This window comes from Phacochoerus africanus, chromosome 14, assembly GCF_016906955.1.
Source record: "Phacochoerus africanus isolate WHEZ1 chromosome 14, ROS_Pafr_v1, whole genome shotgun sequence".
In the NCBI taxonomy this organism is placed as follows: Eukaryota; Metazoa; Chordata; class Mammalia; order Artiodactyla; family Suidae; genus Phacochoerus; species Phacochoerus africanus.
In genome coordinates, this window is record NC_062557.1 from 39,442,913 (window position 1) to 39,459,309 (window position 16,397).

Consider the following 16,397-nt stretch of genomic DNA (forward strand, 5'->3'; position numbering starts at 1 on the left):
GTGGCATAAGCTGGCAGCTGTAGCTCCAATTCAACCCCTAGCATGGCAACTTCTATATGCTGCAGGTGTGCCCATAAAAAGCAATAAATAAATAAATAATAAAAATAAAAGTAAATAAAAATCATCAGTGACCCTAATCTGTAACTATTGTTAAAGGTAATAATAATAATAATAATAAAAGGGAAATAAAAGGTAAGCATTGAGAAGTCTCCTTTTATAGGAAGGTTTTTATTTCATCAGGGTATAAAGCAAAGGTCCAAATTTTACTTTTTAACATTTAAATCATGTGCACTCATTTACAACTAAACAATACTTTTATAAATAACTCATAAGAATCAAATATCAGGGAGTTCCCATTGTGGCTCAGTGGATTATGAACCCGACCACTATCCACAAGGATGCAGGTTCAATCTCTGCCCTCGCTCAGTGGGTTAAGAATTGGACATTGCTGGGAGCTTTGGCAAAGGTCACAGACATGGCTTGGATCCCACGTTACTATAGTGTAGGCTGGCAGCTGTAGCTCCAATTTGACCCTGAGCCTGGGAACTTCCATATGTAGCAGGTGTGGCCCCAAAAAGCAAAAAGAAATAAAAAAATAAAAATAATAAAACATCAGTGCTGACAATGTCCACATTCCTTTTTTTTTTGTCTTTTTGTCTTTCTTAAGGCTGCACCCGTGGCATATGGAGGTTCCCAGACCAGGGGTTTAATCGGAGCTGTAGCCACTGGCCTATACTAGAGTCACAGCAATGCAGGATCCGAGCCGCATCGGTGACGTACACCACAGCTCATGGCAACGCCAGATCCTTAACCCACTGAGCAAGGCCAGGGATAGAACCCGCAACCTCATGGTTCCTAGTCAGATTTGTTAACCACTGAACCACGATGGGAATTCCTGTCCACATTCTTTATAACACTGAATTCTGAAATTCATACTCCATCAACACTTTTCTGAAAAAAAAAAAAAAATTTTAAACTAGGACTTTGTTAGTGAAACCTGTTTTAATACCCAAAGTGTTATTTCCATTGCCCAACACAACCTTAATACTTTTACTGTTTCCTTACCCTCCTGATGATTCCGTGTTTTGCTGTCCCTGGTTATTATAGGATGGCTGGCCATATGAGCTCTGCTTTTGATTCTCATAACCACCGTAGGGCTGCGAATAACCTAAAAATTGGATGGATATACCATTTAGAAAAGGCTCTGATTTTTTAATTTCTAAAATAGCAAATTTAACACATCAATCCAACCTGATTGGCTTTGTCCGTAACTGGAGTAGCCGCCATAGTTCTGCCCATACGAAGAATCAGTAGTCTGCCCATAGCCAGAATAGCCCTGAAATTTAGGTAAATACAAGTGTCATTATATACTTAAGATAAAACTAACTATTTATAAAGAACTCAATTTATATTTAACCTACTTGTGGTGCTTGTCCATAACCTTGGTTGCCTTGATTTCCATAGGAAGAATAACTGTAAAAGAAAAACGTACTACTTCAAAGAAGTGTGCTAGAATTAAAAAGTTTAAAGACCTCTATCTTCATTTTCAACTTTCAACTTAAATACAGGCTTCTTTCCTGAGAAATTTTCGATCTGTGAGAAATTTTCAATCTGCCAATCTCTCAGAGTCTAAAGTGAAAGGCTGTCAAAGATATAAATGAAGTCATTCCCAGACTTCTTAAATGCCAAACAAACACCAAGAGTTTCCCTTTGGGAGTTCCCGTCGTGGTGCAGTGGAAACGAATCCCACTAGGAATCATGAGGTTGAGGGTTAGAACCCTGGCCTCGATCAGTGGGTTGAGGATCTGATACTGCCATGAGCTATGGTGTAGGTCACAGACACGGCTTGGATCTGATGTTGCTATGGCTATGGCACTGGCTCCAACTGGACCCCTAGCCTGGGAACCTCCATATGCCTCAGGTGTGGTCCTAAAAAGCAAAAAAAAAAAAAAGAAAAGAAAAAAGTTTTGCTTTGACAATCTTCCACAAATAAACAAAACTTCACCAGAGTTAGAAAATCCCAGAGAATTATGTTTAAAGGGGTGGAGAGAGTGGCGGAGGGGAGCAACCACCTGGGACCAAAACCCATTAATAAATACCTGAAGCAGAAAAATAATGACTCTTTCAATTAGAGCTTTAATCAATTTAGCTACACTCTGACTGATTAATTTCTTCCTACCATTTGCCTTAAATTTGCCTTTGACATCCTAAAAAAGGCAAAGTGTGGCACTAAATGGCCAATTGTAGTGCCTCAGTAATTAGAGGCATGTAAGTCTTCAGAGTACTATCGTAGAATAAAAGTGTATCACTAGTGTCACAGCATAGCCTAGCATACAGTTTGCTGACTGAATGAAATAAATGAAGCTTCCTCATATTTTAAGTTTCTTTAATTTTATAGCATATAAGCCTAGGTCAGAAACAAACCTTCTGAATATATGCCGAAGGAAAAAAAAAATGCCAAAAAATCTTATTTTAGAGCTATCAAATTCTACCAGAATTTCTTTACTATATTTCATTGAATAAACATTTGTTAGTTGTCTTACTATGAGGGTCTACCCTATGAAAATAAAAAAGTCAAATCAGTTTTTTACATAAGGCTTAAAACTTGATTACATAAAATATCTGAGAGGCTCTTCTGAATATCTCACACTTAACTGCAAAATATTTACAGTTATAAGTTGAAGGCTTTATTTCTAATAACCAAGAAAATGCTAATGCATTGTACATATTCACATAAAAGTACACTTTTTTATTGTGAACATGGTTAAGGAATCTTTAAAAAAAAAGCTAAACACTTCTATCGTAGTGCTTCAAAAAAATCCACTCCAGGAAAAACGTATTAGCATATTACATACAATTAAAAAAATAAAATGCTTTTTTTAAGAAGCTGTTACAGTTCAACTACTTACATCCTTTTAATACCTGTTTCTTTTAAAAACTTTCCTAAAGGAAACAATCTTTACAATACCAATGAGATATATTTTAATCTCTAGGCAACATCTATATTTACTGATTCAAACAGCCTTTTAAAAAAAGAAATATAAAAAAGAAATATTTCGCAGCACTTACATACACAGGCCAACTCTTTCCCCTGGACAAGCTAATACTTAAACTTTTTTAAGATGTCAAGATTCCAAATCTCAAGAGGAAAATCTGACTTTTTATCTTTTGCTCTCAGTTCTACTCATTCACGGCATTACTAAAATGTATATATACTTTACCTTTGCTGCTCACCCCCAGATTGACCGTAACTTCCAGAATCTAAAACACATAAAAAGAATTTTTAATCTTATTTAAAATTAGGCTTCCCTCAAAGGCTGACTTTAGCTCTTACAGATGAAATGTAGTAAGAAAATGTCATCAAAAGTAACTACAGAAAGAAAAATTAGAAGTCAAAAATACTGTGCAAGGAAAACCTGTACCACGAGTATTTGCTCTCTACAGTAACTACATCTTTGCAAACAGCTACTCTACAAACATGTTCTGATGGCCACAAGAACCAGTGAACAAATGAAAAACAATCAGGGAAAAACTCATCCTTTTAACAAAAACTCAAAAGCTCAAGCTATATTAGCTTTATATACAAAAAGACATCTGTGACACCTCATCAAGACCAGGAGTTCCATTGTGGCTCAACTAGTATCCATGAAGATCCGGTTTCAATCCCTGGCCTTGCTCAGTGGGTTAAGGAGCTGGCGTTGCTGCGGCTATGGTGTAGGCCGGCAACTGCAGCTCCAATTTGACCACTAGCCTGGGAACTTCCATATGCCGCAGGTGTGGACCTAAAAAGCGCGCGCACACGCGCGCACACACACACACACACACAAACTAATCAGGATCAAAAAGGGGAGAATAAGATAAACTTCAAGATTACATTTACTTCTTATTTCTGCTAGCCCAACATATACAACATTCCCTTTTATTGGACTGGATTGCTTTGACTGTCAGCAGCAACGTAAAGAACTCCCAAGACTTGGAAAACACAGCTAAGTTAGTTTACCAAACTTTCAGAGACTGGGCCGACTGGTATACTAACTCAGTAATACCCACTTCTAGCTTCCTTTCTGGCAATACAAACTATTAAGGAAGGCATGAGTTGAGTAATATATGTCAAGGGAAAAGAAAGCAAAGAGTTTGACCTTTGAACTTTTCTCAATACTTCCAAATGTCAGTTATTTCAAAACAATTTTTGAAGAGGCTCTATCCTTTAAGCTTCTCATCAGAGTCAAATGAATGAGCTAAGTTTATTAGTGATGAGTATCACATGAAATAAATACTCTTTCAATTGTTAAAAAAATTTTAAATGACTCTCAGCCTCAAACTGCTCTTAGGCTCAACCTCACCTGATCTGAAACAAAACCAACTGTTGTTGAATAGTTCTGCCAAAAATCAAGTCAAATCAGTGACTTTTTCATTCAATTCATATAAAGCTGCAGTATGAAAACACTGCCACTGGCTGTGGGTGATATCAACTTTGCCACTTTTCTGCAGTAGATATCTCTTATTAGACTGAACAAGAATTTATTGTAATCCTTAATTATTAAAATACTGAATGAAAGTCTCTTTTATGAATGTGGACATAAGGCTACCTGAGATTAAAAAGAAAAAATTATAAATGACAGCATCTGATAATAAAATGACTAGATGTATAGCTAAAAACTAAATAAGAAAAATATGAAAAGGACACAGAACCTAATTGGATCATAATGCATCTGTCAAATGGCAAAGGAAGTTTAGTTTCAACCAACAAAGGATTACAGTGAGGAGGGGTATATGAGTAAAACTTAGGATACCCTGGGGATGCATGAGGCTTTAGGTTAAATTATATCCAAAGGTTCTCGAACTGCTGACTGAGTGGAGTCCAAGATTTATTGTACTTCCTTTTGGCGCAGGCAGAATTACAGAAGTACACAGCACATACATCATGTGACCCTCGCTTAAATCTATTACATATTAGAGCTCTTAACCCAGTCACTTCAGTTCTCTGAAACTGTAAATCTGACTTCTTTAGCTTGCCAACTTTAAACTTCACAATAGAGAAATAAGCCTACTAAACAGCAAGACTAGCCCTTAGTACACCTGATTGAGAAAGTGCAGATGTTTTATATTCACCAGAGAAAATCAGTTTATGAATGTTATTCATGGCATTCCAAACCACTCATTATGAGTACTTGACACTTGAGTCTTGTATCTGGACCCATGAATTATTTAAAAGTGCTTTTCCTTCCAAATGTATAGGGTTTTGATACTGTTTGTTTTATAATTAAATTTCATTGCAGACAGAAAAGGTATCTTCTGTGTGTTTGCTGTTTTTGTTTTGTTTTGTTTTTCCCCTTGGTAAACACTTATTTGCATAAATGTCCCCTCTGTGCTTGAAAAGAACTTGCATTTTCCAAATGTTGAAGGAATTCTAAAGCTACAAAATACTTCTTACTTCTATCATTCATATCCTTACTAACATTTGGTCTACCTAATGTATTAATTACACAGAGAGGTATGTTTAAATTTTTAAAAATTCCCTGTTTGACTGTATTCATCAATTTCTTACAATTGAGTGGTTTTTTGCTTTCTACATTTTGAGGCACATAACAGTACAGATTTACAGCTTCCTGGTCAACTTTTTAACACTACATGAAGACTACCATAAAAATGTCCAAATTTTATTTTGACTAGTAACACAACTAAACAATCCTCCTTTTGGCTATTTGCCCAACTTTATAAACACTTCCTATTCTGATGTTTTAGGTTATCTTTTTTTTTTTTGTCACACCCATGGCATGTGGAAGTTCTCAGGCAAGGGAATGAACCCAAGCCACAGCAGCAATCCCAGCCACAGCAACAACAATACCAGATCCTTAAGCCACTGAGCCACCAGGGAACTCCAGGTGTGTTATTTCTGAAAACATGTATCTAGATCATTTTTTTCCCATGTGAAAACCTTTCAACCTTTGTCTCTCAACTGATTTTTTCCTATTTTTACTACTCTTTTTATTTATTCCTACCAGCCTATACTGGACTCCACTTACTAGGGTCTTTACCCCCCCAACTCCTTTACTTCCTTCTATTGGATTTTCTTTACTTTCCCCCCTACTGCTTTAGAAGTCTGATGTTCAAATTCTGTTCTTTTAATAAGTTACCACTCATAATTTAAAGATTGTTTTTAACATACATTCTTGACAAAGTTCAAAATAATCTTCAACCACTTCAACTAGAAATATAGGAACCTCGATGCTATAATGCCAATCACAGTTTTCACCTATTATTTTACTTTCAAACTTTAAATGTACAGCCCATGGCCCTCGGCTTAATAAATCTCTTTTGCTTTAAAAATAAAACTCTAAATGTAATCATTTTAACCTTCAAGGTTCTAGTCAACACCTTTTATTTACTGCATTTGCTTCCCCTAACATTTTTTATATCTTACTCTTCCCTTCCAGATTTATTTCTTATTTTTTTTTATTTTTTGGCAGTGCCCATGGTATGTGGATGTTCCCAGGCCAGACATCAAAACTGTGCCACAGCAGCAACCCAAGCCGCTGCAGTGACAACGCCAGATTCTTAACTCACTGCACCACAAAGAACTCCCTCCCTTATTCTTAGTCTTTTATTTCAGTAAAGAATTCAAAGTTTAGGAGTTCCCGTAGTGGCGCAGTGGTTAACGAATCCGACTAGGAACCATGAAGTTGTAGGTTCAGTCCCTGGCCTTGCTCAGTGGGTTAAGGATCCGGCGTTGCCATGAGCTGTGGTGTAGGCTGCAGACGCGGCTCGGATCCCGCGTTGCTGTAGCTCTGGTGTAGGCTGGAGGCTACAGCTCCAATTGGACCCCTAGCCTGGGAATCTACATATGCCGCAGGAGCAGCCCTAGAAAAGGCAAAAAGACAAAAAAAAAAAAAGAATTCAAAGTTTATTTTCCTCTAAATTCCAAGGATCATTTCATTATTTAGCATCTTAACATTTTTAAGTCTACTAATCTTATCATTTCCCTGTTTTTGATAGGTTTGTCACTGGTGTATCTGCAGTTTCAGATTCATGCAACTAGGTACAAAGTGATTTTTATGTCTGTTTGAGACTGCTTCTTAATCCACCAATTTTGGAAAATTCTCAACTACTGGATTCTTCACCATTTTCTCTGTCATGAACTTTTACTAGATGTATGACAAGGCTTCAAAAATCTATTTCCCATGGTTCTTAACCTCTTTTCATCTTTATCATTTTGAACTGAATTCTGGGTAATCATGGTATCTATTTTCTACCTCACTATTTCTTCTGCTAGGTCTAGCTCCCTTTCAACTTAGCCACGTTTTTCCATTTCTAGAAGTTACACTTGGTTCTTTTTCAAATCTATGTAACCTTTTTCCATGTCTTGGTGTTGAAATAATTTTTTTTTTTTTTTTTGGTCCTTTTAGGGCCGCACCTGCAGCATATGGAGGTTCCCAGGCTAGGGGTCCAATCCAAGCTGTTTGTTGCTGCTGGCCTACACCACAGCCACAGCAACATAGGATCCCAGCGGCATCTGTGACCTATACCACAGCTCACGGCAAGGACAGATCTTTAACCCACTGAATGAGGCCAGGGATCGAACCCACAACCTCATGGTTCCTAGTCGGATTCGTTTCCCCTGCACCACAACAGGAACTCTGGTTTTTAATAATTTTAAACATAAAAAATACTTGCTTTCAGACCACTGGAGGTTCAAAAGCTATTTGTCACTCTCATTTTGATTCCCAGAATTCTGCAATGTTTTACTATGAACTTATCTTTTGTGAGGCTTGTTTTTTCCTCTAAGATTCGTAACCTCTGAAATTTCCTCAGAAAAGGTTTTTCATTTGTCTCTACCAGGAACCCCAAGGTTACTGCCAATCCAGAAACAATTTTTCTTTTTGGCCACACCCTAGCATTTGGAAGTTCCCGGACCAAGCAGTGAATCTGAACCACAGCTGCGACTACACCACAGCCAGGGCAACCCTGGACCCTTGACCCACTGCGCCGGGCCAGGGATCAAACCCACACCTCGGCAGCAACCCAAGCCACTGCAGACAGCTCTGAATCCTTAACACACTGTGCCACATCAGGAACTCCCAGAACCAATTTTTATGTTAATTTCTTAGCTAAAGTTTTCTGGACCCCATAACTAGTCTAAATACACACCCAAACTGTATGAAGTCCAAGTCCCAGGTTACAAGTTCTTAGGAAAAGACTTTTTTTTCTCACTCAGAGCCCAGGCTTTTTATTTCTTACACTGGTATAAAAGTTTTTTCCTAGTTCATTCTTTCACTGAAGATATAGTCCTTTAAACATCCAGGTTTAATATAACAGTCTCAGATCCCATTACATGGCCCTAATGGTTTCAAGGCTTCATCTCCTGCCCTTAGTTACTTGGACAGTTACTTGGACAATAAACTCCATGTCTCCAAATAATGAGACCTACATCCTCCTTTCCAGGGCAAGCAAGTTAGTTCTATGCCTACCATGCTGGCTTCTACTTCATTTCTGGCAGCAGGGGCTTGCTTTTTATTTTACACAAGTTGCTGCATTTCTAGGTGCTTGTGGACAGAAGATTTGCAAGTTATCTTGGTCTGCCATATTGCCAAAAAGAGAAGTATCTTGACTTTGTAAATTTTAAATGTATAATACTAGATTTGACTGTAACTTCAAAAGCGTCAGACAATTCACACTTGTCTGAGAGTGTGATGATCGACAATATTTACAATTCTGATTTATTGATTAATTGTATAAGCATCTACCTTTTATGAGATTTACAAGTCTGTCCTGTTGGGCATCTGGAGTGTGGTTTGGAAGGTTTAAAGGACTTAATGCCATTAGTTGTTTGGGGGGAGTCTGCTCTGTTAAATTTATTAAGTTAAATATTCATCAAGAACAAGTCAAAGCATCAATTCTATTTTTATACAAAGTCAAAAGTTATTTTTATATACAAATTACAAAATGTATAAATAGTACATAAAAACACTAAGTAGAACTTAAAAAGATTCTAGCTTTAATTGACTTAATGTATAAACAAGCAATTATTAAATAGTTCTTTTTGACAAGAAAGTCAATCTCAATATTTAAAAAACTCAAATTACAAAATGACATTTATTTGGTATCTCAGTAATTTGAAGATCCATAATAATGGGTTAACCAGCTCACACACTCCTATAACACACTGAAAATCCTGGATTTTACAAATGGTACACGTCTAAAATTTAATTTTCCAGAGACACTACATGGTCCTATAAAAATAAGCCATTGCTTTAAACCAATAACTATGTTAAAAATCAACAGGTCAACCGTTCTAAATGAGCACTATATCCACTGAAAGAGTAAATTTCTCCAAAAGGACAGGAGGATCTATTATTTTTTTAAGCCATGCATGGGTTACATACCCTCCTGAGAGTGCACCTCTGTGTACTCACGTGGAGCTTTACCAGGCTTCACTCCCAATTATGTGTCTGGTAAAATATGTACCAATGTCTACTTTGGGGTAAGAAATTATTTCTTGCTTGAGTAAGAATTAAATAAAAAGAAGCAAGAGAGAAATTCTGTGCAATGAACAGCCTGTTTGATCAGGTAAATGCCCCTTCCCTCAAAAGATCAATATTCTGGCTTAACATCGATGTTAACCTAAGGAATGTTTATCACTCCCCTGTCCAACCATTCTGGTCCATTCGGTCTCCTCTCTGCCTGCTGCTGGCTTTTTCTCTCCTTCTCAATGGGGGCGGGGGAGTGTTGTTTCGTTTTTAGTACCAACAGGTTCTCCCATTCAAGTGTAAAATACTTTGCCAGCAGACATTTTCATCCTAACCATATGGCTTTCAGGAATGTATTTTCCTTTCCCACTTGAAAAATGGTCATGTAACACTCATGATGGTTTCTAGCAAGTGGAGACTTGGGTCTTTCCTTGCAGCCTGTGATGTACCCAAAAACAGAGGACCTCGTGTGGCAGCTAGGTCAATCTGCTAAATCAAGAGCAGATCCATGTCCCTGACTTTATATTCTGCTTTAGCAGGATCTAAACGGGCTGTCCTGATGAGACCAAGGCCTCTTTTTCTCTTCCACACAACCGGGGTGGCCTCTATCAATTTAAGTGCTTCGTGGAAGACCGTCGTTCTTTTGGTCGATATGTTTTAACGTAAATGCCACATGTACTTACTGCAGCCTATCAATAAACAAGGCTCACTTTTAAGCTCGTGCAGGAGATAAACTGAAAAGGGGAGATGACAGAGGAGGGTGAGGAGGAAGCTGAAATTATACGCAAACACCCCTAACTCGAATCGGGGAGGCTGCTGCAGAGGGAATGACGACATGTAGGATTTCGTGTCAGGCAACGTCCTTTAAAAGGGCTCCCAAAGCGTCAAGGCCCCCACCTGATGAATGGGTGAGTCAGGAAGGCCCAGCTCCACTTCACGGATGGGGAAACTGAGGGACGAGGCGGCGAGATGACTGGCCCGAGGCCTCGCTGAAAGATCTGAGGCGGAGCGGAGAACCAGAAGCACCGATTCTCTCCGGCTGATGCTCTAATCACAGGCTCCCCCCGCCCCTGCGATGGCGTAGAGGCCTCCGCCCCCCAATTCCACACACCCTCCCCCGGGAGCGGCAAGTGGCCTCAGGTTCCAAGAAAGGGGCCAAAAGACCGGAGGCTCGAAGCGCTCCCGCCGGGATCTGGAAACGGAGAGCGTTGGGAGCGTGCGTCCCTCCAGTCCAACATGGCGGCGGCCGCGTCCGCCCCCCCACCCCAGCCTCCCTCAGGGCCGGAGGCTTTCCCTCGGGGCCCTCCGGTGGGCGGGAAGACGGCCCAACCCCGCCGGGCCCCTTCTCGCCGCTGCCGCTGCTCGCTGAAGGAGTCACCTACCAGACATGACTAACGGCCGCGGCGCGGAGCCCCCACAGCCCGCGGAGAACAAGGAATACGAAAGCCTGGCGGCGCGGCGGCCGGAGCTCTACTGAGGGCGGCGCGGAGGGCTGGGCCCGACTGCGGGGTCTCTGCAGCCAATCAGAGGGAAGTGGGCGGTACCACAGCACCAAGGCTCGAGGGGTAGCTCTGTAATAGGACCAGCTTCCGAACCTGGGGGACTTCGGAATCACCCCCCGTTCTCCCCTACGCGGACGGTACCATTATTGAGAGGGAATTGAGGAGAGGAAGTACCATTGCCGCGATCTGGATGGGGGAGGAATCTGAACTTACGCGCTCCTTCCTGATTACGGTCCTATTTCTCACTTCATTGGATCTGTAAGAAATCGAGGTTAGGAAGCGAAAGAAGAGAAGCCTTATAAACGCAGGTTAAATGGTTAGAAAAGACAGTTCTTTCGCTGAAATTTCGAATGGTATGCCCTTGTTCGTTCCGCTTGGGCTGCAGACGGCTTGAGCCAGCGGGGGCGTTGGGAGTTAGTAAACTCCCGTACCGAAAAATGGTGACAGACTACCGGACCAGGTCACCTCCTGGTTTTTTTTAACTACCTTGTCAAATAGCAGATAGTCTGCAAAGTGATACTGGAACAAACGTGTGCCTTAAAATGAAATCACGTACAAACTGAACCCTGAGGATGTATTAGGACGAGAGATCGAGCTTTAGTATTCAGCGCTGAGGTAATACTAATTCTAATTGTTAGGCACCTTGCATCATCTCATTTAATTCTCACAACAAAATGATGAAATATTAGTCCCACGTTACAAATGAGAAGGCAGAATTCACTTGCCCTAGGTCGCACAACGAATAAATGGAATTCGAATCCATATAACACTGCCTGTGGGTCTATACGTTCTGCTGTACTGTCTAGAGAGGGCTCTGGCTCAAGTTTGAGTTGAAGCTATGAAAGCTCAGAGGACACACAAGGGCATCTTCCCCGAGGGCGACGTGACGTATGAGCCAAACCATAGGAATGAGCAGAAGTTGACCTAATAAAGAATTGGGGGGAGGGGGTCCCCGTCGTGGCTCAGTGGTTAAGGAACGGACTAGCATCCATGAGGACATGGGTTCGATCCCTGGCCTCGCTCAGTGGGTTAAAGGATCCAGTGTTGCCATGAGCGGCGGTGTAGGTCGCAGACGCAGCTCGGATCCCCCAATGCTGTAGCTATGGCATAGGCCTTCGGCTACAGCTCTGATTGGACCCCTAGCCTAGGAGCCCCCATATGCCCCAGGTGCGGCCCTAAAAAGACCAAAAAAAAAAAAAAAGAGGGGAAAAGTGCATTCGAATAGATAAAAAAACAAATAATTCAATATGTTTGGAGTTTACTCACCAGGGGAAAGTAGTAGATGAGGACAGAAAAGGGTATTAAATAGATGAGACCTTATAAAGTACATTAGAGTTTGTATTTTATCTTGAAGGCAGTGGGTACCGCCTGCCAGATTATTTTATCTTTAAACAAAATATTTTTATTTTATTTTTTATTTTTTGGTCTTTTTAGGGCTGCAACTGCAGCGTAAGGAGGTTCCCCGGCTAGGGGTCTAATTGGAGCTACAGCCGCCAGCCTACACCACAGCCACAGCAACGCCAGATCAGAGCCGAATCTTGGACCTACACCACAGCTCAGGGCAATGCCGGATCCTTAACCCACTGAGCAAGGCCAGGGATCAAACCTGCAACCTCATGGTTCCTAGTTGGATTCGTTTCCGCTGCGCCACAATGGGAACTCCTTTTTTTTTTTTTTTTTTTTTTTGCTAGTTATAGGGCCGCACCCATGGCACATGAAGGTTCCCAGGCTAGGGGTCCAATCGCATCTATAGCTGCCTGCCACAGCCACAGCCACAGCCACAGCCACAGCCACTTGGGATCCAAGCCGAGTCTACAACCTAGACCACAGCTCACGGCAATGCCTTAACCCACTGAGCAAGGCCAGGGATCGAACCTGTGTCCTCATCCATGCTAGTCAGATTCGTTAACCACTGAGCCACAAAGGGAACCCTATTTATTTATTTTTGATTTAAGGCCACACCCGTGGCATAGGTTCTCAGGCTAGGGGTCAAATTGAAGCTTCAGCTGCTGACCCACACCACAGACTCACCAGATCTGAGCCACATTGGTGACCTACACCAAAGCTCATGGCAACGCTGGATCCTTAACCCCACTGAGCAGAGGGTGAAGGCTCCCAAGTTGTCTCTGCAGATTAAGGATTAGGATCCAGCCATTGCCACAGCTGTGAAGTTAGCCGAAGTTCTGACTTGGATTTGATCTCTGACCTGGGAACTTCCATATGCTGTGTGTGCAACCAAAAAAAAAAAGGAATGTGTTCAGATAAGAGGTGCCTACAAGCAGGGAGGCCAATTAGGTGACCAAAGCAGTAAGTCTGGTAAGGGATCATAGTGGACTAGACTTAGGTTGTGGCTGTAGGGATGTAGGTAAAAGATCCCTGACATGATTAAGTAGATACTGGGCAAGATCTGGTGATTAATTTGGGTGGGAAAAAGAAGTGAGCAGTCTTGGGATGAATCCTGAGTTTCCCACCTGAACAAGTGGGCAGGCGGTGGTGTCATTCACTGCGATAAGGAACAGGAGGAAGAGCAGGTTAGGCTGGAGGTGCAGCAGCAAGTTCAGAATTAATGCCTTCAGGTCAGAAAAAGAGGCATGAGGTCACCTCTCTTCAATTACACCAGCAGTAAATGTGAGCTCAACCCTAGATGTGGAAGGTCGCAGAGCTCTCTAAGCAGGTCCCGATAAGCAAGGTTAAAGGAATTAAAAACTCTTTCATGACTAAAAACAATTTAGCCTTTCCGTATACATGTTGAGGAAGGCAACACAGACGAGGAGATGGGCAGGAGAGAAGTGGGTTATTGCCAGTGGGGGACATGACTTCTAGATTTTTCTTCCTCTTTTTAACAAAAGTTTATTATTATTACCATTTTTGCTTTTTAGGGCAACACTCTTGGCATATGGAAGTTCCTAGGCTAGGGGTCAAATCAGAGCTTCAGGGGCTGGCCTCTGACACAGCCACAGCAACACCAGATCTGAGCCGCATCTGCAACCTAAACCACAGCTCATGGCATCGGCGGATCCTTAACCCACTGAGTGAGGCCAGGGATCAAACCCGCATCCTCATGGATAACAATCAGGTTCCTTACTGCTGAGCCACAAGGGAACTCTCTTTATTTCTCTTTTTAATTTTTTTAGAATTAGAGGTTTTTTTTTCTTTTCTTTTTCGGCCACACCTGTGCTATATGGAAATTCCTGGGGCCAGGAATCGAATCCAAGCTTGAGCTGCCACGAGATCTATGCCATAGCTAACATATCCTTAACCCACTGAATAGGGCTGGGAATCGAACCAACACCTCCACAGAGACAAGCCAGATCATTAACTCACTACACAACAGCAGGAATTCCATGAAGTTTTTTTTTTTAAGGTGGAAATACAAAAAGTTCTGTTCATCATCATCCCCTTAAGTTTGTACCACCATTCGTTCATTCATGCATTCCTCACTCAGCAGGCATCACCTGGAAGGCCTAGAGGTAGAAAAATAAGAAGCAGGGTGGCTCCTGACCTCTAGGTACTCCAGTTCGACAGGGACAGTACAAACCTAGGATTCCAATCAACTACTGAATATGCTAGAATCAGAGGATGCAGAGGGTGCTCTGAAAACAGAGAGGAAGAGCATCCCGCCTCCTAACTTGAGGAGATGCCTCCTAATGCTGATCTCTGAAGAAAGAATAGGAATTCGCCTGTGGGTTGGGGGCGTGTTATATCAGGAACAACAAGCTCCAGGCAGAAAAGGCTGTATTTGCAAAGGCTAGGAGAAAGTAAAGTTCTGGAAATTCTAAGTGGTTCCTTCTGGCTGTTCTTTGAAGTTGCTGGGGTGGAGAATGGTGATAAGTAAAAGAAGTAGACCGGAGCCATATCTTGAAGATGCTAGTGTGCCTTGTGGAGGAATTTGAATGTTTAATTAAAATTAAGAGGGAACTTCTGAAGAATCTAATCAAAGGAGTGACATTTAGTTTCACATATCCATTATTTCTTTTCATCTTCTGGACAGCTCTGCAAAACAGAAAGTGCTGTTATCCAGAGTTCCCATCATTGTGGCTCAGCAGCAACGAACCCGACTAGTATCCATGAGGGTGCAGGTGCGAACCCTGCCTTCACTCAGTGGGTTAAGGATCCGGCATTGCCGTGAGCTGTGATGTAGGTCACAGATGCGGCTCGGATCCCAAGTTTCTGTGGCTGTGGTGTAGCTCCAATTCGACCCTTAGCCTGGGAACCTCCATATGTCTCGGGTGTGACCCCTAAAGAGGAAAAAAGGAAAAGAAATTGCTGTTATCCACATTTTGTAGATTAACACTAAAACTTGGGGAGGTGAAATTCTTTACCAAGTTCTCGTAGACAATTAGGAATAGAAGTGGAGGAGTTCCCATCGTGGCGCAATGGTTAACGAATCCGACTAGGAACCATGAGGTCGCGGGTTCGATCCCTGCCCTTGCTCAGTGGGTTAACGATCCGGCATTGCCGTGAGCTGTGGTGTAGGTCACAGATGCGGCTCGGATCCCGTGTTGCTGTGGCTCTGGCGTAGGCCGGTGGCTGCAGCTCTGATTAGACCCCTAGCCTGGGAACCTCCATATGCCGCGGGAGCGGCCCAAGAAATAGCAAAAAGACAAAAAAAAAAAAAAAAGAAGTGGAGCTCACACCCAGGCCTTTGGGCCAAGCCCCGTATTCTTTTTACAGAGTCTCTGGACTCCTCCCAAAGAATTACTCTGGGGCTTCTTTCCAAGGGTCCTTCTCTACCACAAACGACTCACAGATTGACCCTTGTGCCCTCCTGCCTTCCAGGCTTTTTCATTCCAGGATGATTATCTGCAATAAACTTTAATCCTCTCTCTGGTATTAAGGGAAGATAGGTTTGTTTTTGTGTTTTTTTTGGGGGGGGGTTTTTTTTTGGCATTGCCGGAGGCATGGGAAAATTCCCAGGCTAGGGATCCAACTTGCACCACAGCAGTGACAACTCCAGATCCTTAACCACTAGGGCACTAGGGAACTCCAAGACAGCAGGTAGTTTTCACACATCAGCTTTAGCAGAATGTATCATGGAAGGTCTTAGTACTGGGTCTCTTTGCTCCTGATCCATTCCTGGAGTCCTCCCTGCAGGCTGGTTTCAGTTTCGGAGATTCCCTTAATAGGAAGCCTCCAGCTAGAATTAGCCATAGAGCATCCTGGGTGGGGGTAGAAGAAAAAGGATGATGGAAGGTTATTTCTCCTCCCCCATGTACCCTCTCTCTGTTGGCCACAGGGGGTGTCTCAAGCAGCACCTCCTTCTCCAGAGACTCAGTTTCCCTTGGTGCCTCTGGCTCCTAGGCTCCATAACCCTACTCATTCTTTCATCCTCCCAGCCTATGGCTGGTAGAGTCTCCTTGCTGTTGATCATTTCTGAGTTGCTTCCATCCCATTTGGCTTCCCACCCCTTCCACCACTGGTGTAGGGC

General features: G+C 42.1%; 1 protein-coding gene across 4 annotated transcripts in view; it reads right to left on the minus strand.

Annotated features, from left to right (window-relative positions):
* The window catches only part of TAF15 (TATA-box binding protein associated factor 15), a 37,401-nt gene extending 26,420 nt beyond the window's left edge, over positions 1-10,981 (minus strand). For 3 of the 4 annotated variants that reach the window (XM_047756550.1, XM_047756549.1, XM_047756548.1), the window contains exons 1-5: positions 10,850-10,981; positions 3,222-3,261; positions 1,422-1,473; positions 1,252-1,336; positions 1,066-1,168 (exon numbers count right to left, since the gene is read on the minus strand). In XM_047756550.1, coding sequence (XP_047612506.1) covers positions 1,066-1,168; positions 1,252-1,336; positions 1,422-1,473; positions 3,222-3,261; positions 10,850-10,856 — 287 coding nt within the window. In that variant the 5' untranslated portion in view covers positions 10,857-10,981. Of the gene's footprint in view, positions 1-1,065; positions 1,169-1,251; positions 1,337-1,421; positions 1,474-3,221; positions 3,262-10,364; positions 10,466-10,849 lie in introns of all 4 variants that reach the window. The other variant, XM_047756552.1, reaches the window with a different exon arrangement.
* Positions 10,982-16,397: the final 5,416 nt, after the last annotated feature.